This window comes from Saimiri boliviensis, chromosome 14, assembly GCF_048565385.1.
Source record: "Saimiri boliviensis isolate mSaiBol1 chromosome 14, mSaiBol1.pri, whole genome shotgun sequence".
NCBI classification, from domain to species: Eukaryota; Metazoa; Chordata; class Mammalia; order Primates; family Cebidae; genus Saimiri; species Saimiri boliviensis.
Window position 1 is genome coordinate 31,008,375 of NC_133462.1, and position 20,950 is coordinate 31,029,324.

At 50.1% G+C, this 20,950-nt stretch overlaps 1 protein-coding gene across 2 annotated transcripts; it reads left to right on the forward strand.

Annotated features, from left to right (window-relative positions):
• Window positions 1–122: 122 nt before the first annotated feature.
• Window positions 123–20,396, forward strand: SLC35E1 (solute carrier family 35 member E1). Of its 2 annotated transcripts, XM_074384447.1 has the most exons (7): window positions 123–604; window positions 927–997; window positions 3,828–4,136; window positions 5,122–5,259; window positions 6,642–6,767; window positions 16,327–16,572; window positions 17,796–20,396. In XM_074384447.1, exons 1-7 carry the CDS (start codon window positions 184–186, stop codon window positions 18,024–18,026), a joined length of 1,542 nt encoding a protein of 513 aa, XP_074240548.1. In that variant the 5' UTR covers window positions 123–183; the 3' UTR covers window positions 18,027–20,396. The 2 variants fall into 2 exon arrangements, with proteins under 2 accessions (XP_074240548.1, XP_003942380.2); XM_003942331.4 differs by lacking the exon at window positions 3,828–4,136.
• Window positions 20,397–20,950: the final 554 nt, after the last annotated feature.

Consider the following 20,950-nt stretch of genomic DNA (forward strand, 5'->3'; position numbering starts at 1 on the left):
CTACAGTGGGCGGGGCCTGCACTCGAGACGTGAGGGCTGGAGCGTCGGCCGGCGCGGGGAGATGACGCGGAGTCAGCGACCAATGGAAAGCGGCGTAGACCAGAGCGCCCGCCCCTGCCCAGCCCCGCCCCCGCCCGGCGTCGGGCAGTCGGACGGGCGGGAAGAGGCGGCCGCTTGGACAGGATGGCGACGGCTGCGGTGGGAGCGGGTCCCGGCGCGGGGGGCCCGGCTGCAGCGAGCAGCGGTGGCGGGGCGCGCGAGGGCGCGCGGGTGGCGGCACTGTGCCTGCTGTGGTACGCGCTGAGCGCGGGCGGCAATGTGGTCAACAAGGTGATTCTGAGCGCCTTCCCGTTCCCGGTGACCGTGTCGCTGTGCCACATCCTGGCGCTGTGCGCGGGGCTCCCGCCGCTGCTGCGCGCCTGGCGCGTGCCCCCCGCGCCTCCCGTCTCGGGCCCCGGGCCCAGTCCGCATCCGTCTCCGGGCCCGCTCCTGCCGCCGCGCTTCTATCCGCGCTACGTGCTGCCGCTTGCTTTCGGCAAGTACTTCGCATCTGTATCAGCGCACGTCAGCATCTGGAAGGTGCCCGTGTCCTACGCACACACCGGTAGGTTCCGCGCCCGGCTTGAGGGGCGGCGGCCGGGGCGCGCCGCTTGGGGTTTGGGCGCATGGACAGGAGTGCGCCGGCCCGGGGGCGTCCTGCCGGACTGAGTAATCCACACAGGGGCTGCCAAGGATTTTGTTAGGGGAGGGACACGCACAGGGTTCTCAGGGAGAAAAGGGGCTGAGAAGAGAGCTTTCTTTACTTACCGAAAGGTAAGGGTGAAGAGGTCAGGGGCTGCCAGGCCCTCCCATCCCGCCGTGGAGGTGGAACAGTTTGGGCCCTGGAACTCAGGCAGCCCCCTGAGTGCCCTTCCCTTTCTTTGCAGTCAAGGCCACCATGCCCATCTGGGTGGTCCTCCTGTCCCGGATCATTATGAAGGAGAAGCAGAGCACCAAGGTAACCCCGGGCAGGGACTCTGGGCAGATGGGAGCTCCAGGGGGTTCCTCCCTGTTGCCAGCTGGTGACGTGGTCAGGATCCTGGTCTGCAGGCTGCCTGGCTTCCTGTCAAATAGGGAAGTGTGGAGGCCTCCAGTGGCCTTTTACTACTCATGTTCTACAGTCACCCTGTGGGCAATGGTGTGTGGAGTATGTGTCCCTCTGTGATCTGTGCTGTGTGCTCTTAGGAACTGTTGTCCCTTTGGGTTCCAATTTTCCTCCCCGTTTTGATTCCCTACCTGGGTTTGCTGGTAGGTAACGGCTTGGTCACATCTTGGCCAGACACCCCATGTGTGGCTTTTCCAGTGGGACTAGGGGCAGATTGGAACGCTGTCTGATAGGTTTTCACTTCCTTTTTTTTTGAGATGGAGTCTCGCTGTATCACCCATGCTGTAGTGCAGTGGCACAATCTCGGCTCACTGCAACCTCCACCTCCCAGGTTCAAGCGATTCTCCTGCCTCAGTCTCCCAAGTAGCTGGGACTACAGGTGTGCACCACCATGCCTGGCTAATTTTTTTGTATTTTTAGTAGAGGCAGGGTTTCACCATGTTGCCAGACTGGTCTCAAACTCCTGACCTCAAGTAATCCACCCGCCTCAGCCCCGATTATAGGTGTGAGCCACTGCGCTTGGATAAGTTTTCAGCTCTTTACAAGAGAGAACTGTCAGGGGACCTCTGGGATCGGAAGGCAGACACGATCGAAGGAGTTGGATCTTGGCAAAATCCAGCGAAGTCTTAGAAATTAAAACAGCCAGAAGTTGTGATAGTCTGGGAACAGCAGTGAAAGTGGCACACATGACTCAGGGCTGCATAAGGAGGATGCTTTTGGCACAGTCCAAGTTCTGTTCAAGATGCCAAGCCAGGGTATTTCCTGGCTTGGGGCAAGAATAGCCATGGCTGTAGCCGGAGACAGCTTTGCTGCCCCGTATCCTTAAGTGGAAGTTGGGCGCCTGTTGTCCCAGCTGGAATCCATTTCAAGCTGGACACTGTGCCTCTTTTCCAAGTGGTTGGTTTCTGGCATCTTGTGTTTTATGTAACTCAGAGAAGCAGTGCCCTGGATGAGCTTATAGAAATTGGGCCACCTATGGCTGATTTTTTTTTTTTCATTCCAGCCTGTCTTTGTCCTAGCAAGACCTGTGTGCGCTCTGCAGCCCTGCTCCCCCAGGGCGATGTCAGGCTGGGACTTGGCTGCTGGGAGGTCAGAGTTGTCCTGGAGGTGTGTAGCTGCATCCCGGGATATCACATCGTGTTTATCAGGCTTCCCCGTTGTACGGGACATTGTACCCAACTTGGGCAAGGAGCCAGAAACTTTACACAGTGAGGAAAGACTGGGAATTGGCCGGGTTAGGCAGCCAGACTAACGATAATGACATCGTAACTTCTAGGAAGCCACCCTGCAAGGCAGATAAGGCAGGTAGTCATCGTTCCTGATCTCAGGTTTTCCTGAGATGGACTGAGAGGGGAGAGTCACGTGCCTGAGAACCACAGCCGGATAATGGGGAAGCTGGAATTCAGGTCCACAGCCTTCGCTCTGCCCTACCTGTGGCATGATCACTAACTCCTAAAATCTCCACCTCTCCTGCCTCATCTTAAGAGTGTTCTGTTGTTTTTGTTTTTTCTTTTTCTGAGACACAGTCTCACTCTGTTGCCCAGGCCGGAGTGCACTGGTATGATCTTAGCTCAGTGCAGCCCCTGCCTCCTGGGTTTAAGCGACTCTTGCCTCAGCCTCCCAAGTAGCTGGGAATACAGGTGCATACCATCACACTCAGCTAATTTTGTCTTGTCTTTTTTTTTTTTTTTTTTTTTTGAGTGGCTGAAACAATAAATATTTATTTCTCACAGTTCTGGAGGCTGGAAAGTCCAAGATAAAAAGTATAGGCCAATTTCATTCCCTGGGATAGGCCCTCTTTCTGGTTCCAAATGGCTGTCTTCTCATTGTAACCTCACGTGGTGGAAAGCAGAGAGAGAGCTAGCTCTCTGGCCACCTCTTATAAGAGCACTAATCCCATCTACAGGGTCTCAACCTCACGACCTAATTATCTCCCAAAGGCTTCACCTTCAAATATTATCACACTGGAGATAAGGCTTTAACATGTACATTTGGGGGACAGGAGCATAAACATTCAATCCATAGCATAGCCTGAAATTCGACTGAGTTCTTTTAATCGTTTCAGTAGTTATTAAAAGTCATTAAGATCATCGCTATAGAAAATGGTATCATCAGCAAATAAAGATAGTTTTACATTTTCCTTTCTAATATGGATAACTTTTATTTATTTATTTTCTTGCTCGATTGCCCTGTCTCGAACCTACTGCAGTACAATATTGAATGAAAATAGTGAGGAGTTTCGCTCTTGTTACCCAGGCTGGAGTGCAATGGCGCGATCTCGGCTCACCACAACCTCCGCCTCCTGGGTTCAGGCAATTCTCCTGCCTCAGCCTCCTGAGTAGCTGGGATTACAGGCACGTGCCACCATGCCCAGCTAATTTTTTGTATTTTTAGTAGAGATGGGGTTTCACCATGTTGACCAGGATGGTCTCGATCTCTTGACCTCGTGATCCACCCGCCTCGGCCTCCCAAAGTCCTGGGATTACAGGCTTGAGCCACCGCGCCCGGCTCTTGTCCTCTTCTTATGATTAGGGGGAAAAATTTCAGTCCTTCACTGTTGAATGTGAATTTAGCTCTGTTTTTTTATTCTTACATGTCTCTTACCTTGAAGAAGTTCCCTTCTATTCCTAGTTTGTTGACAGGTTTATTGTTATTATTATTTTAATTTTTTTATTTTCAATAGACACAAAGTTTCACCGTTTTGGTCAGGCTGGCCTCGAACTCCCGACCTCAAGTGATCTGCCCTTCTTGGCCTCCCAAAGTGAAGACTGTTCTTTGTAGGACAGGGTTGAGCCGAGAGTCAGAAGAGCTGGACGTGGGGGAATGGATCCCAGTGGATTCCAGAAGCTGGGAGTTGTTCAGCCTTACATGCCAGACCTTCAGGAAGGCTTCCTGTCGCTATGTTTGCTCCTCATTCATTCAGCCAGCAGCCCCTGAGTGCCTGCTGTGCGTCAAGCACCAGAATAAAGCAGCAAACAGGACCTGCCCTAAGGTTGTACACTGTTTACCCGGGCTGGGTGATATGACAGGCAGTTAGAGTGGGTGGAGAGTTCTCTGCTGGGGAAGCCCAGGCAGTGGCCTGGGGAACACAGCACAGGAGCCTCCCAAGGTGGAGGTGGGTTGGAGAAAGTTCTCCGTGTGGAGGCAGGAGGTCTAAGGACAAAGGAGGTCACTGGGAGGAGAAGGCATCAGTGGAGTATCCCAGCCAGGAGTAACCGTGCTAGAAGAGCCTCAAGTAAGAGGAAACAGGAGGCCCCGCGCCGTGGCTCACGCCTGTAATCCCAGCACTTTGGGAGGCTGAGGTGGATGGATCACCTGAGGTCAAGAGTTCAAGACCAGCCTGGCCAACACAGCAAAACCCCGTCTCTACTAAAAATACAAAAATATTAGCCGGGCGTGGTAGCACATGCCTGTAATCCCAGCTCCTGAGGAGGCTGAGGCAGGAGAATTGCTTGAACCCGGGAGGTGGAGGTTGCAGTGAGCCGAGATCGAGCCACTGCCCTCCACTGGGCGACAGAGCAAGACTCCATCTCAAACAACTTAAAAAAAAAGGGGGGGCTAACACCCTTTTCGGCCTTAGCCCACCTGCACCCAGGTGAATTTTAAAAATAATTAAAATAAAATGGAACAGGGAGCCTTGTAGAGGATCAGGGCTTCAAACCCTGGTGCGACCATGGCAGCTGGATAGATCTGTGGAATTAGGAACAACCCTGAACTGTGGCCCTGAGCAGAGGCTCTTAATGGGGGTGACAGTATGAGGATGGGACCACCCATAAAGAAGCCCTGCCCCTGGTGCTCTGATAACCACCTCCCCCCAGCCACCCTCTGGAGCATAACTGGTACAGCAAACACCATTTGCAAAGGGTCAGGTGGTCTCCCTTTGCTGAGGGAGGAGAGAGGCCTTTCCCTGGGCATCTGTGGCAGGTGGCCCAGCTCTGGTCTGGCCTGTGGGCCCCTCCTGATGACCTCTTCTACAGGTGTACCTGTCACTCATCCCCATCATCAGCGGCGTCCTGCTGGCCACCGTCACCGAGTTGTCTTTCGACATGTGGGGGCTCGTCAGTGCCCTCGCTGCCACGCTGTGCTTCTCGCTTCAGAACATTTTCTCCAAAAAGGTATTTGGGCACCATCAGTGGACATGTACGGGGTGTCAGGGGTATGCAGGGCGGCAAGCTGGTGGCATTGGAAAAAAAGGCTGAGTAGAGATTTCTTTGGCATTGGAGCAGAAAAATCTTCATTGCCATTCTGCTGATATTCTTTTGGTCATTTTGCTTTTTAAATAGTTTATGTTTTTTGGCCAGGTGCAGTGGCTCACATGCCTATAATCCCAGCACTTTGGGAGGCCAGGGCAGGTAGTTCACTTGAGGTCAGGAGTTCAACACCAGCCTGGCCAACATGGCAAAACCCCATCTCTACTAAAAATACAAAAATTAGCCGGGCGTTGTGGCATGCACCTGTAATCCCAGCTACTCCAGACACTGAAGCACAAGAATTGCCTGAACCCAGGAAGCGGAGGTTGCAGTGAGCTGCAATCACACCACTGCACTCCAACCTGAACGACAGAGTGAGACTCTGTCTCAAAAAGTCAATGTGCTCAATGTGAAAAAAAAAAATAAGAGAAAAGCTTTTTTTTTTTTTTTTTTTTCCCTGAGACCGGGACTCACTGCTGCCTAGGCTGGAGTGCTATGGCATGATCATAGCTCACTGCAGCCCCAGTCTCCGGGGCTCAAGTGATCCTCACATCTCAGCCTCCCAAAGCTCTGGGATTATAGTTGTTAGCCACCATGCCTAGCTAAAAAGTTCATTTTAAAACAAAATTCTAAAACTTGTTGAAGCCAGGTGCAGTGGCTCACATCTGTAATCCCAGCACTTTGGGAGACCAAAGAAAGGGGATCCGTTGAGGCCAGGAGTTTGAGACCAGCCTGGGCAACAGAGTGAGATCCCGTCTCAAAACAGTTATTGCTCTTCACTCCTGTGATAATCACACACTCTTCAGGTACCACGGTTCATGCAGTTTTCCTATTGGAAATACCAGTTATTTCCAACTTTTCATTATAAGGTAGAAACAGTCACTGTGTGTGATGTTTTGCTGTCTCAGTTATTTCAGGATGATAGGCTTACAGTTCTTAGGTTCTCAGGTTACAGGATATGAAACGTTTATGACCTTAATAAATTTGGTCTGGTCGTATTCTAAAAAGGCTATACCGATTTAGCCTCAAACCAGTGGGATTTCAGAGTGCCTACGTCACCATCACCAGCACTGAGCATTACTGTTTTATTTGTGGGTTGTTTTTTTTTCTCGGTCCTTTATTCATGGAACATGGTGCTTGTTTCAGACGTGAGCTGTGTATGTTCTCATAGAGGCACATGCAGGTTTGGTGTTCAAGCTCAGATGTCAGGGTTAATGTCCAATCACTGTGTTTGGGGCCAGTGTAACTGGACCCCTTTTTGCCACATATCATTTTAATCGCCCTCTAAAGAGGCTTTCCGTTTCCAGGTCTTGAGAGATTCACGGATCCACCATCTCCGGCTGCTCAACATCCTGGGCTGCCACGCCGTCTTCTTTATGATCCCCACCTGGGTTCTGGTGGACCTCTCGGCTTTCCTGGTCAGCAGCGACTTGGTGAGTTGGACAGCACCGAGAACACGCCATTTCCTTGGCTAGCTCCAGAATAGGTGCTCTGTTGAGGAGCTGCAGCTGCGTGTTGACACTGGGGTGTTTCTGGGCTCCTGGCAGCCAGCCCTTTCGGCAGTCGGCCCTCTGTGGTGACTCAGTGCGCCCCGTCGAGGAAGTGGCTTTCCTGCGCGCTTCCTTCTCTGCTGTGCTTGATCCCCGGTGCTGATAGCTCCTGTGTGTGCTCCAGTAGCATCGAGGAAGAGAAGGCGACTCGTTCACGTCTCGCCAATATGGTCCACGTGGCACTTTGACTTATTACTTTTACTCATTTTTTAATTTAAATGTTTAGTTTTTTTAGACCTCGCTCTGTGGCCAGGGATGGAGTGCAGTAGCATAATCATGGCTCACTGCAGCCTGGACCTCAGTCCTGGGCTCAAGCAATCCTCCCGCCTCAGCCTCCTGAGTAACTGAGACTACAGGCGTGCACCCCCACACCTAGTGAATTTGGTGGGGTTTTTTTTGAGACAGACTTTCGCTCTTCTTACCCAGGCTGGAGTGCGATGGCACAATCTCAGCTCACCACAACCTCCGCTTCCTGGGTTCAAGCAATTCTCCTGCCTCAGCATCCCGAGGAGCTGGGAATACAGGCTTGTGCCACCATGCCCAACTAATTTTTAGATTTTTAGTAGAGACGGGGTTTCACCGTGTTGACCAGGATGGTCTTGATCTCTTGACCTTGTGATCCACCCGCCTCAGCCTCCCAATGTGCTGGGATTACAGGCGTGAGCCGCCGCACTTGGCCTTATTTATTTATTTATTTTTTAATTGTTTTTGGAGAGACAGAGTCTCACTGTGTTGCCCAGGCTGGTTCTGAACTCCTGGCCTTAAAAGATCTGCTGTGGCCTCCTAAAGTACTGGGATTACAGGTGTGAGCCACTGTGCCTGGCCAGCCCTGAAACTTTTGAAAACTATGCTGGCTGGATGCAGTGGCTCAAGCCTATAATCCCAGCACTTTGGGAGGCCAAGGCATGTGGATCACCTCAGGTCAGGAGGTCAAGACCAGCTTGACCAATATGGCGAAACCCGTCTCTACTAAAAATACAATATTGGGGCCGGGTGCGGTGGCTCCAGCCTGTAATCCCAGCACTTTGGGAGGCCAAGGTGGGTGGATCACGAGATCAAGAGATCGAGACCATCCTGGTCAACAAGGTGAAACCCCGTCTCTACTAAAAATACAAAAAATTAGCTGGGCATGGTGGTGCGTGCCTGTAATCCCAGCTACTCAGGAGGCTGAGGCAGGAGAATTGCCTGGACCCAGGAGGCGGAGGTTGCAGTGAGCCGAGATCGCGCCATTGCACTCCAGCCTGGGTAACAAGAGCGAAACTCCGTCTCAAAAAAAAACAAAAAACAAAAAACAAAATTGGCCTGTGTAGTGGTGCATGCCTGTAATCCCAGCTACTTGGGAGGCTGAGGTGGGAGAATCACTTGAACCAGAGACACAGAGGCTGCAGTGAGCTGAGATGGTACCACTGCACTCCAGCCTGGGCAACGAGAGCAAAACTCTGTCTCACAAAAGAGAAAAGAAAACTGCCCAGCTCAGTTTCCTCCCTGGTCTCTGTTTCCATGTACTCCGTGTCGAATCTTTCTGCCACCTGCAGGGTCTGCCTTCAGAAAATGTGTTACAGACAAATGCAGGTGCCTGCGGTAAGGGAGAGGCCAGTGTGATTCTTCCAGACAGAAAGGAAGAGTAAATATTTAGTGAAGTCTTACTGTGGTCTAGCTGGATTTGTGACATTTCTCGTCTTCAGTCTTTAGCTCTACCTGTTGAAGTAGTGGATTACTACCTCTGTTTCCCTGATTAATAAACCCTTTGTAACTTTTGTGACTTTCCTTCCACACTGATGAGCTGTCATTCCTCTGTGAAGAACTTTCCATCTTCCAGGACTGGTTTGTTACCTTGAAGTATGGTACAAGAAAGCAGTTTAATGCTTAACTGTCCCTTTTAATGACTAATTTTCAGAAGAGAGAGTTGGGGCTTACTCCAAATGTTGGCCATAGTTGAGGGTTTGTTTGGGGCTAGGGAAAGGGTTCTCTTCTTTTCTCCAGCATCATTGCGAACTTTATGTGTTTGTGAGTTGCATGAATTATTCTATTTCCTAGTCAAATTGTCCTGTCTCGGCCAGGCATGGTGGCTCATGCCTGTAATCCCAGCACTTTGGGAGGTTGAGGTGTGCACATCACTTGAGGTCAGGAGTTCGAGACCAGCCTGGTCAACATGGTGAAACCCCATCTCTACAGAAAATACAAAAATTAGCCTGGTGTGATGGCACGTGTGTAATCTCAGCTACTCAGGAGGCTAAGGCAGGAGAATCACTTGGACCTGAGAGGTGGAGGTTGTAGTGAGCTAAGATCATACCACTGCACTGCAGCCTGGGCAACAGAACAAGGCTCCATCTTTTAAAAAAAAAAAAAAAAAATTGTCCTGTCTTGGCCATTGGAGCCCTTCTGATTGGCTCCCTGCCTGTATAGCACTGTGGGTCAGTGTTTCACCCAGCGGGATGCCCGCCCACGTCGTGTACTTCCCGTCCCAGAGCTGCAGTCAGCCCTTCCTTCAGGACTCCAGGTGCTGTTAGTGGGGAGTGGTGTTTAGAGACACGATCCAGGCGCCGTGGGTGTTTTTTGCTACTGGGTTGTCATTGCTGTTTGGCCTCTGCTGTGAAAAATTAGGAAGTACATACTTGGTACAGCAGCAAAAAGTTCCTAGTGATTCGTTTCCCTTTCGATTGGACAGTCCAGATCTTTACTGCTTTGAATTTCGAATTCTGATCTCATTGCCGGTATGGTCGGTTCTTCTCCGCTTTTCCTAGTTGCTTGTCATACCCTAGTTATTCACTGACATTATCCTACTGTACACTCACTCATACGATCGCTTCAGAGTGAGCATCCCCACAGCACAACTGCAGCTCGAGTGCTGAGAGCAGGTTAGTGTATCTTTGCAGGCTGGGTGCAGTGGCTCACACCTGGAATCCCAGCACTTTAGGAGACTGAGATAGATCACTTGAGGCCAGGAGTTCGAAACCAGCCTGGCCAACATGGGGAAGCCCCATCTTTGGAAAACATAAAAAATTAGCTGGGCGTGGTGGCATACGCCTATAATCCTAGCTACTAGGGAGGTGGAGGTTGCAGTGAGCCGAGATCACAACACTGCACTCCAGCCTGGGTGACAGAGCAAGACTATGTCTCATAAAAATTTTTAAAAATGAAGAAGTCTGGCCGTGACTCCTGTCACCTCCATCCTGTCCCCTCCCCACCGGTGAATAACACGTCTTAAGATCCTAATTCACCTTTTCCTATTTTTACAGATATAAGCAAATTTACATGTATAATGATACTCTGTCCTCCTTACACAGAAAGTAGCTTTTTATTTTATTTTATTCATTTATTTTGAGACAGTTTTGCTCTGTCTCCCAGGCTAGGTGCAATGGCACTATCTCGGCTCACTGCAACCTCTACCTCCCAGATTCAGGCAATTCTCCTGCCTTCACCTCCCAAGTAGCTGAGATTACAGGCGCCCACTACCTCGCCCAGCTAATTTTTTTTTTCTTTTTTTTTTATATTTTTAGTAGAGACAGGTTTTCACAATTTTGGCCAGGCTGCTCTCAAACTCCCAACCTTAGGTGATCCACCCACCTCAGCCTCCCAAAGTGCTGGGATTACAGGCATATGCCACCGCGCCCAACCCAAAAGGTAGCTTTTTAAATACAGTTTGGTGACACACAGTGCCTCACAACTGTAATCCCAGTACTTTGAAAGGCAGAGGTAGGTAGGTCGCTTGAGCCTCAGGAGTTTGAGACCAGCCTGGTCAAACTGATGAAGCTATGTCTCTACATAAAACAAAACCAAAAATTAACCCGGCATGGTGCTACATGCCTGTAGACCCAGCTGCTTGGGAGCCTGAGGTGGGAAGATCACTTGAACCCAGGAAGGTCAAGGCTGCAGTGAGCCTTGATTGAGCCACTTCACTCCAGCCAGCATGACAGAGCAAGACACTGTCAAAAATAAATATACACTCATCCTTCCATATACGTGGGTTCTATACTAGTGGATTCAACCAACTGCAAATTGAAAATACATGGTGGAAAAACAGTTAAGCGAAGTATAGTAATAAAGAATAATCCATATTTTTATTTTATTTTATTTTTATTATTTTTTTTGAGACGGAGTTTCGCTCTTGTTACCAAGGCTGGAGTGCAATGGCGCGATCTCGGCTCACCGCAACCTCCGCCTCCTGGGTTCAGGCAATTCTCCTGCCTCAGCCTCCTGAGTGGCTGGGATTACAGGCACGCACCACCATGCCCAGCTAATTTTTTGTATTTTTTAGTAGAGACCGGATTTCACCATGTTGACCAGGATGGTCTTGATCTCTTGACCTCGTGATCCACCTGCCTCAGCCTCCCAAAGTGCTGGGATTACAGGCTTGAGCCACCGCGCCCAGCAGAATAATCCGTATTTTTAAACAATACAGTATAACAATTCTTTGTATAGCATTTACATTATAAGTAATCTAGTGATGATTTCAAGTATACAGGAGGATGTGCATGGATTACATGCAAATACTATACCATTTTTTAAAAGAGACTTGAACATCTATAGAATTTGGGATCCAGAGGAGTCCTTAGAACCAGTCCGCCGTGGATACTGAAGGGGAGCTGAACTATTCTGCACCCTGTTCATTTTATCTAATCATCCTGGCAAGCTCTTCATACTGACATAGGAGGCCTGGGTAATATTGCCAGTGGGTTTCTTGTCAGTTCCTCTGCTGTTCTGTGTTACAGCTCATTAGGGTACGTATGTGTCCACACATGGACGGGAATATACAGGCTTTTGCTGTGGTCTTTTGTCTTTGCGTGTCTTGCATTTAGGACACTTTGTGTTGTTGTTGTTGTTGTTCTAGTGCTTATCTTTTGTTATGATACCTTGCATATTATAATACCTCCTTTTTTTTTAGTTGAGGCTATGTATGTAGGTTTCATGGTGTTTTTTGTTTTTGTTTTGTTTTGTTTTCCATAGAGACAGGGTCTCACATTGTTGCCCACATTGGTCTTGAACTCCTGGCCTCAAGCGATCCTTCTGCCTCAGCCTCCCGAGTAGCTGGGTTTACAGGCATGTGCCACCCTGCCTGGCTAATTTTGTATTTTTAGTAGAGATGGGGTTTCTCCGTGTTGGTCTTGAACTCCCAACCTCAGGTGATCTGCCTGCCTCGGCCTCCAAAGTGCTGAGATTACGGGCATGAGTCACCACACCCAGCCCATGCCTTTGTATATTTTAATAGCGGCCCTAGGCACACACCATATTCAGTAATGTTGCAGTCTGAAGATGGGGTGCCCCCTCTTTGTCTCGCGTCTCCCGCGTAGACTAACCGGACGGCAGGTTAGTTAGCACAGTCCCAGGCTCCAGAACAGGATGGAGGAGGATGAGATGGGAGAACATCAGCTGGTGTCCACTGCTCTCCACTCTACCAAGATTCAAAGGCTGGAGTGGGCAGTTCCCAGAGCTGCCTGGCCCAGTTGCCAAATGGCTTGGCAAAAGACAGGCGGGGATTCCTAGACTCTGGAGCAGGTGACCTGTTTTCAGAACTTGGACAGAATGCACAGAACAGCTACTGGAGAACCAAAAATTAACGGTAGCAGGCAGATGGCTCCAGGGAGAGGGCAGAATTCAAAGTGCCTTGGAGCCAGCAGTGACTTTGTCATTCTTCCTGTATCTTCAGCCTAGACATGAGGCAGCTCAGAAGATAGACAAAGGCACTGAAAGACACACAGATGTTCTCTGCTTGGAGCTTGGAGAGTGGGAAAGGAGATTTCCTAACCCTCAGGGAGAATGGAGGAAATCCCCCATTAGGCTTTTTCTTTTTCTTTCTTTTCGAGACAAGAGTCTTGAACTGTTGCCCAGGCTAGAATGCAGTGGCGTGATCTTGGTTCACTGCAACCTCCACTTCCCAAGTTCAAGAGATTCTCCTGCCTCAGCCTCCCATGTAGCTGGGATTACAGGCACATGCCACCACACCCAGCTAATTTCTGTTTTTTTTTTTTTTTAGTAGAGATGTGGTTTCATCCTGTTGGCCAGACTGGTTTTGAACTCCCAACCTCAGGTGATCTGCCCACCTTGACCTCTCCAAGTGCTAGGATTACAGGTGTGAGCCACCATACCTGGATACCTGTTAGACTTTTTTTTTTCTTTTTTTTTATTATTTATTTATTTATTTATTTTTTTGAGATGCAGTCTTGCTCTTGTCACCCAGACTAAAGTAGTAGCACTATCTTAGCTCACTGCAACCTCCACCTCCCAGGTTCAAGCGGTTCTCCCACCTCAGCTTCCTGAGTGGCTGGAATTATAGGCGTGCGCCACCACTCCCAGCTAATTTTTGTATTTTTAGTACAGACGGGGTTTCACCACGTTAGTTGTGTATGGTGGCACACACCTGTAGTCCTAGCTACTCAGGAGGCCGAGGTGAGAGAATCACCTGAGCCCAGTAGGCAGAGGTTGCAGTGAGCTGAGATTACACCACCACACTTCAGCCTGGTCAACAGAGCCAAGACCCCTTCTCAAAAAGACACAATATCCAATACCAAATTCATTGAGGATGGGGCACATGTGGAACTCTCGTGTTTTGTTGGTGTAAATATAAAATGATGCAGCCACTCTGGGAAGCACTGAGGAGGTTCTTATGAAGTGAAATACACACTCATGTAGCAACCCCACTCCTGGTTGTTTACAGAAATGAAACTGATGTTCACACAAAAGCCTTTTTTATGTGAAATGTTCATAGCAACTGTATTCACGATCACCAAAAACTAGAAACAGTCCACACAGCGCCCCTGGAAGTTGGCCCGCAGATGTCCTGCAGCCGTTGAGTGGATAAAGAAACTTTAGGGTTGGGCGCAGTGGCTCACGCCTGGAATCCCAGCACTTTGGGATCATTTGAGGTCAGGAGTTCGAGACCAGCCTCACCCATACAGTGAAACTTCGTCTCTACTAGAACAAAAATTAGCCAGGCACGGTGGCACATGTCTGTGGTCCCAGCTCCTCAGGAGCCTGAGGCCAGAGAATCACTGGAACCCCAGAGGCACGGGTTGCACCACTGCACTCCAGCCTGGGTGACAAGAGTGAGACTCCATCCCAAAAAAAAAAGGCCAAACACAGTGGCTCACGCCTGTAATCCCAACACTTTGGGAGGCCAAGGTGGGCAGATCACCTGAGGTCAGGAGTTCAAGACCAGCCTAGCCAACATGGTGAAACCCCGTTTCTACTAAAAATAAATTATCCAGGCGTGATGAAGGACACCTATAATCCCAGCTACTCAGGAGGCTGAGACAGGAGAATCGCTTGCACCCGTGAGGCAGAGGTTGTAGTGAGCCGAGATTACGCCATTGCGCTCCAGCCTGGATGACAAGAACGAAACTGCATCTCAAAAAAAAAGAAACTTCAGTACACATACAGTGGAGCATTACTCAGCAATGAAAAGGTACCAGCTCTTCTCCCTCACAACCTGGATGAGTGGCAGAGGCGCTACACTGAGTGAAAGCAGCCTGTCTCTGAAGGTTCTGAGCCAAGTGATTCTAGTCACATGACAGTCTCCCAAGGACACATGGGTCATGACAGAAAACACTCATGGTTGCCAGGTGTAGGAGGAGGGGCTTAGGACAAAAGAGAAGCCCCCAGAAGTGTTCTGGACCCTGATGGTCATGGTGGCTCCGTGAATTGATGTATTTGTTAAAATGCCTGGCGTTGTGTACCCCGTGGAAAAATCAGTCGATTTTATTATGTATCTTTTTTTGTTTTAAGCCAGATTGAATGGGTTCCTTTCCTGGAAGATAGATGTCTGTGCAAGCAGGAGGACAATAGCTTGGAAGTCCTAACCGATCACCTTAGGGAGGGACCCCTGGGAGAACAGGCTGGCCCAACATGAAGGCATCCTGGTGGGCTCGTGTATATTACAGGGGCTGTTCCTCCAATGAGGTTGCCCGCAGAAGCTGCAGGGTATATGGCACAGGTAAATGAACTTGCATTTGGGAGTTCGAGTCTTGACTTGGTTGGCGTTGAGCTGGTCGCCTACGCCTTTGAGAGGACCCTGTAATCCTTCTCTCTTGGAGTGCAGTGGAGATGGAGTCAGGCAGTCATCCTGCAGCTCCGGCAGAGCCGCCAATCACCATCGGCCTGGGCGGAGCCAGCTCTGTCCTCCCAGGGCCAAGGTCAGCGCCCCTGGAAGTTGGCCTGCAGGGCTGTACCTGGTTCTCGCCTGTCTGCCTCTCCTTGGACCAGCCTAGGCTCTTTGGGGGTTCCAAGGTCCGGTTCTCTTGCTAGTTGCGATCTTTTGATTTTTGGACTCCTTAATCAGAATGGCCTCATTCTGGTCAGATGGTAACTAAAGTTTTGTGGGGGTTTTTTGAGATGTCTTACTCAGTCACCCAGGCTGGACTCCTGTGGTGCCACTGTAGCTCACTGGAGCCTTGAACTCCTGGGCTCAGGTGATGCTCCCACCTCAGCCTCCCAGGTAGCTGGGACTACAGGTGTGCACCACCATGCGTGGCTAATGTTTTATTTTTTTTTTTGTAGAGACAGGGTCTCACTCTGTTGCCCAGGCTGGCCCTTGAATAATCTTTCCTCCTTAGCCTCCCAGAGTGTTGGGATTACAGGCATGAGCCAGCATGTCCAGCCTAAACTTTTTTTGTTTATTTGTTTTTGAGATGGAGTTTCACTCTTGTTGCCCAAGCTGGAGTGCGATGGTGTGATCTTGGCTCACCGCAACCTCCACCTCCCAGATTCAAGCAATTCTCCTCCCTCAGTCTCCCAAGTAGCTGGGATTATAGGCATGTACCACCACGCCCAACTAATTTTGTATTTTTTAGTAGAGACAGATTTTCACCACGTTGGTCAGATTGGTCTTGAACTTCTGATCTCAGGTGCTCTACCCGCGTCAGCTTCCCAAAGTGCTGGGATTACAGACATGAGCCACCGTGCCCAGCCTAAACTGTTGATAACATCACCTCTTGTGTTTGTTTGGCTTTCTATTGTTGTAAAGCATGATTCCAAAGCCATGATTCTGTTTCATCCTCACAGCAATAGGTGCAGACCTGTGGCTTTCATATTACCCGGTACTTTGCAGGCTCAGGGCCACCTTCCCAGGACCTCCGATCTTGTAGAATGCATTATGTCCAACAAGCAGACCCTTGCTTTGCTAAACCAGAGCTCCTGGCGGTTCTCTGCCAGAGACAAGGGAAGGCTTTGGTTTGTGTCTTCTTGGTACCCAGTGGGGACTGGCTTCACCTCTTTCCTTGGCAAGAGATGGCAGGTGATTCCTGTGTCGTGTGTTGCGTCATGAGGTTCTGAGGTCACGCACCTAGCACCCAGTGTCTCTTGGTGACACACCTGGGCTGTCTGCCTGTGGACCGCGAGGCTCCAGACAAGCCCTCCACATCCCTTCCCTACCCGTGCCAGGTGAATAGAGGGAGGCCAGGTCACCGCCGCCCACTGAAGTGCTGTCTTTGCCTCCCGGTCTCTGCAGACCTATGTCTCCCAGTGGCCCTGGACGCTCCTGCTCCTCGCTGTCAGTGGCTTCTGTAACTTTGCCCAGAACGTCATCGCCTTCAGCATCCTCAACCTCATCAGCCCCCTGAGCTACTCAGTCGCCAATGCCACCAAGAGAATCATGGTCATCACGGTGTCCCTGATCATGCTGCGCAACCCAGTCACCAGCACCAACGTCCTGGGCATGATGACCGCCATCCTGGGGGTCTTCCTCTACAACAAGGTGAGAGTCGGGGGAGGCTGGGTGGGGAACGAAGTCGGCCCTCAGCACCCAGCGAGTCAGGAAAGGAAGAGCCTCCCCAGAGCTGGAGGCTGGGGCTGTAGGTCAGCACTTTCCACCAACTGCTTTATGATCTTGGCACAGCCCCTTCCCACCCTGACTTCCTTTTTCCTGTGTCGACAACCTCAGGTCCTCATATCACTGGAGCTGTGTCTCAGCTGGGGATTTCCCTCCCTCCTCTCAAAGGCTCTGTTTGGTTCGTGGTTAAGTACATGGGATGGCCCATAGGGAGGGCTTCCCTTCCTTTTCTTTTTCTTTTTTCTTATTTATTATTTTTTTTTTTTTGAGATGGAGTGTCACTCCTGTCACCCAGGCTTGAGTGCAATGGCTCTCCATCTCAGCTCACTGCAACCTCCGCCTCCTGGGTTCAAGCGATTCTCCTGCCTCAGCCTCCTGAGTAGCTGGGATTACAGGCGCCTGCCACCACACCCAGCTAATTTTAGTATTTTTAGTAGAGACGGGGTTTCACCATGTTGGTCAGGCTAGTCTCGAACTCCTGACCTCAGGTGATCCACCCGCCTCAGCCTCCCAAAGTACAGAGGCGTGAGCCATCACACCCAGCCTCTTTATTTGTTCTTAACACATGTAGAGATGGATGTCTCTCTGTTTTGCCCAGTCTCATCTCAAACTCCTGGCCTCAAGTGATCCTCCCACCTGGGCCTCCCAAAGCACTGGGATTACAGGCATGAGCCACTGCATCCAGCCAAGGACTTGCCTTCTGAGTCCGTCTGTCCTCTGTGGTCTGATCCATTCATGTCTGCTTTCCTTGCTCAAGCTCTGTGACTTTTTTAAAAATTCTTTTATGAGAGACAGTGTCTTGCTCTGTCTCCCAGGCTGGAGTGCAGTGGTGTAATCCAAGCTCACTGCAACCTCCGCCTCTTGGGTTCAAGCGATCCTCCTGCCTCAGCTTCCTGAGTAGCTGGGATTACAAGCACAGACCACCACACCCAGCTAATTTTTTTGCAGTTTTAGTACAGATGGGGTTTTGCCATGTTGCCCAGGCTGGTCTCAAACTCCTGAGCTCAGGTGATCCTCCAGCCTCAGCCTCCCAAAGTGCTGGGATTACAGGTGTGAGCCACCGCAGCCACCGGTTGACTGACTTTGAATTATGAGCTCTTCCTTATGCCCCAAGCATGTCCTGTCTCATTTCTCTCTTTCTGGCACAGACCAAGTACGATGCAAACCAGCAAGCCAGAAAGCACCTCCTCCCTGTCACCACATCCGACCTGAGCAGCAAGGAGCGCCACCGGAGCCCAGTGGAGAAGCCTCACAACGGCCTCCTCTTCCCCCAGCACGGGGACTATCAGTACGGCCGCAGCAGCATCCTCACAGACCACTTCCAGTACAGTCGGCAGAGCTACCCAAACTCATACAGTTTGAACCGCTATGATGTGTAGAGTCCCGAGGGCAGGACCAGACTGTTCTGTGACTCCTTCCCCCGCCCCCACAGCAGTATCAGAAACTTCTGACAATCAGTGAATGTACAACCCAGCCGAGGGGACGGTGCATAACTCTGCATCAGAAGCTCGTGGGCTCCGGGCAAACCTAAACAGAGACTGGTGTCTCGTGCTCTTTCTTCCTGGAGTCTGTCATCTGAGGGCCGTATCCCTGCAGAGATCTTGGCCACGTTGTACCTTTCCATGTGGAATTATTCCAGATAACACCCAGGACCCGGTCTGGAAAGCTAGGATCGCTGTGGCTGCAGACCATGAGCTGGCAGTGGGAGTATCCAGGACGGTGCTTGAGAACGTCAGACTGCCCACTTTAATTCCCTGGCTCAGATATGCCCAGGACCAACAGGGTCACTGAGCAGACAAGGAGCCTTCGAGAATCATTCAGAACATCCGCAGCCACAGAGATGGATCCGGCTTCCTGGTCATCGTCTTAACGGTTCGCAAGTTCCTGGCAACGTTCCAAAGCAAAAAAAACGGTTGCAATTAGCATCCAATTCCTGCAGCCTGGTGCTCTGCCCTGCACATCAGAGTTGGCGTCCACCCCGATCCAGAGGGAAAGGAAATTGCTCTCTCTGCCTCTTCCTCCCTCGCCAGAGCAGGGCACTTCTCTTAGGGGTATCAAGAAGGATCTTCAGGAAATTATGTTCAGTGTTTCAAGCTCTATTTCTGTGGCACTTGTCTTTTCAGAGGAGTCCTCACCGCTTCTCTGATGACTTGGTAGGTTGTTTGGGAGGTAGATGTTGGTTTTCTGAGGATCCTGCATTTTTTTAGGGAAGATTTTGTAGTTGTGTGTGTGTGTTTTTGCCTTGGTCCCCATTACGGGATGCGTTAGAACTGGCTTATGGATTGAAAACCGTGTTTCTAAAGGTTTCAAAACAAAGTTCCCACTGGTGATGCCTGGGCAACACATTTTGGTACTTAGTAGGAAATAATGAAGTGTTTAAAAGCTTTGAGAGAAGCTTCAAAATGGACACAATTGCTGAAAACAGAGTAAATCATGAACATTCTCTCAATATTTTGCATAATAGGCAAGACCACAGCGTTTTGACCTGTTTGTGTTTGTTAGGATCTGAATCATGTTCTGGTAAGGGGAAAAGGAGCGAACACCGCGCTAAGATTTGGTTTGCCAAATCAGATTCTTTGGTCAAGGGTCAGTCTGGGGCCAGGTGCAGTGGCTCACGCCTGTCATCTCAGCACTTTGGGAGGCTGAGACCAACCTGGCCAACGTGATGAAGTCCTGTCTCTACTAAAAAGATGCAAAAATTAGCCAGGTGTCGTGGCACATGCCTGTAATCCCACCTACCTGAGAGGCTGAGGCAGGAGAATCACTTGAGCCCAGGAGGTGGAGGTTTCAGTGCGCCGAGATCATGGCACTGCTCTCCAGCCTTGGTGACAGCCAAGCACCACCCCGCCCCACCTAATTCTGTCTCAAAAAAAAAAAGGAGAATCAGTTTGGGTTTCAGCAGAAAAGACCCCAGTAGGTCTGAGTGGTCAGGTCCGAATTGTAGTCTCAATCTTTTCTGGCTTCATGAAAGGACTGTGCCCTCACGGAGGGGACCACGGCTTGACTTGCTCATGGGGTCCTAGGTGATGGCTGCCTTTTTCCTTCCTCACCACACCCAGCTTTTTGCTGGCACTTGGCGGGGAGAGAGCAGCAAATGAGAGGTTCATTCACCCTTTATCTCCCCGTGAGCAAGATGTTTCCCTGTTCAAAGAGGAATTAACATCGCTTATACATGACTCCTGTTTTTTTGTTGTTGGTTTTTCTTTCTGTTGGAATTCTGTATTTAAGACGTTGTGTCAGCTGACACATAGGACACTCCTGGAGGTGACTGGTCCCCCGACCCTGCTGGGCGGTGGGTTTCCGCACCACTGGGCTCAGAAGTGTCCCTGTTCCTGCGTCTGTTGTCCGCTTGCTTTGTAAATACTTTGGTCCCAGGCTGAGACAGTGGCTGCACAGAACAGGAAGAGTCAGTCCTGAAGGGTGCTGTCAGAACTGGCCGTGTACCTTCACCAAAGGCAGTCAAGTCTGCAGTTGGATTTTTCTCACTGGTGAATGACAAGAAACGGGGATGATTTTGCACTGTGGTGATATTACAGAAGTTGTCTATACGATTACAGTACCTGATTCTGTGAACGTATCATTGAGCTCCAAAATGAATTCGACCTCCATCCAGGCTTAATGAAATCTCTGATGTTGCTGAAATTTGTGTATTATTTTCCTTTTCCAATGCAAGACCTGCTGGTGAGAGGAAATGACTGTCTGGTTTTATTATGGTTTTTAAATTAATAAATGGGCTATTTAATTCTGTATATACATTTACAGCAAGTACATACACTGGAATGAATGGGACAATCACATTACACCAAGTCAGCAGATCAAAAGACAAAGACATATTTCCGAGACTTGGAGGTCCACAGCTGGCATTGGCCTCTTATTTTTTTTCTTTCCTCCCGCCCCTTCCCGCCGCCTCCCCCCCACACCCCCGCTTTGCTGTCTTCCCCAGGCTGGAGTTCAGTGGCGCAATCTCAGCTCACTACAACCTCCATCCTCCAGGTTCCAGTGATTCTCATACCTCAGCCTCCCGAGTAGCTGGGTCTATAGGCAGGCACAACCACGCCTGGCTAATTTTTGTATTTTTAGTAGAGACAGGGTTTCACCATGTTGGCCAGGCTGGTCTCGAACTCCTGGCCTCAAGTGATTTGCCCACCTCGGCCTGACATTGGCCTCTTGAAGGCTGGTTTGTTTTTTGTTTTGTTTTTTTTTTTCAGATGGAGTTTCGCTCTTGTTACCCAGGCTGGAGTGCAATGGCGCGATCTCGGCTCACCTCAACCTCCGCCTCCTGGGTTCAGGCAATTCTCCTGCC

Coding starts and splice junctions, on each gene's coding strand:
- SLC35E1 (XM_074384447.1), top strand. CDS start 184: ATGGCGACGGCTGCGGTGGGAGCGGGTCCCGGCGCGGGGGGCCCGGCT. Junction 5,260..6,641: donor AGAACATTTTCTCCAAAAAG/GTATTTGGGCAC, acceptor TTCCGTTTCCAG/GTCTTGAGAGATTCACGGAT. Junction 6,768..16,326: donor TCCTGGTCAGCAGCGACTTG/GTGAGTTGGACA, acceptor CGGTCTCTGCAG/ACCTATGTCTCCCAGTGGCC.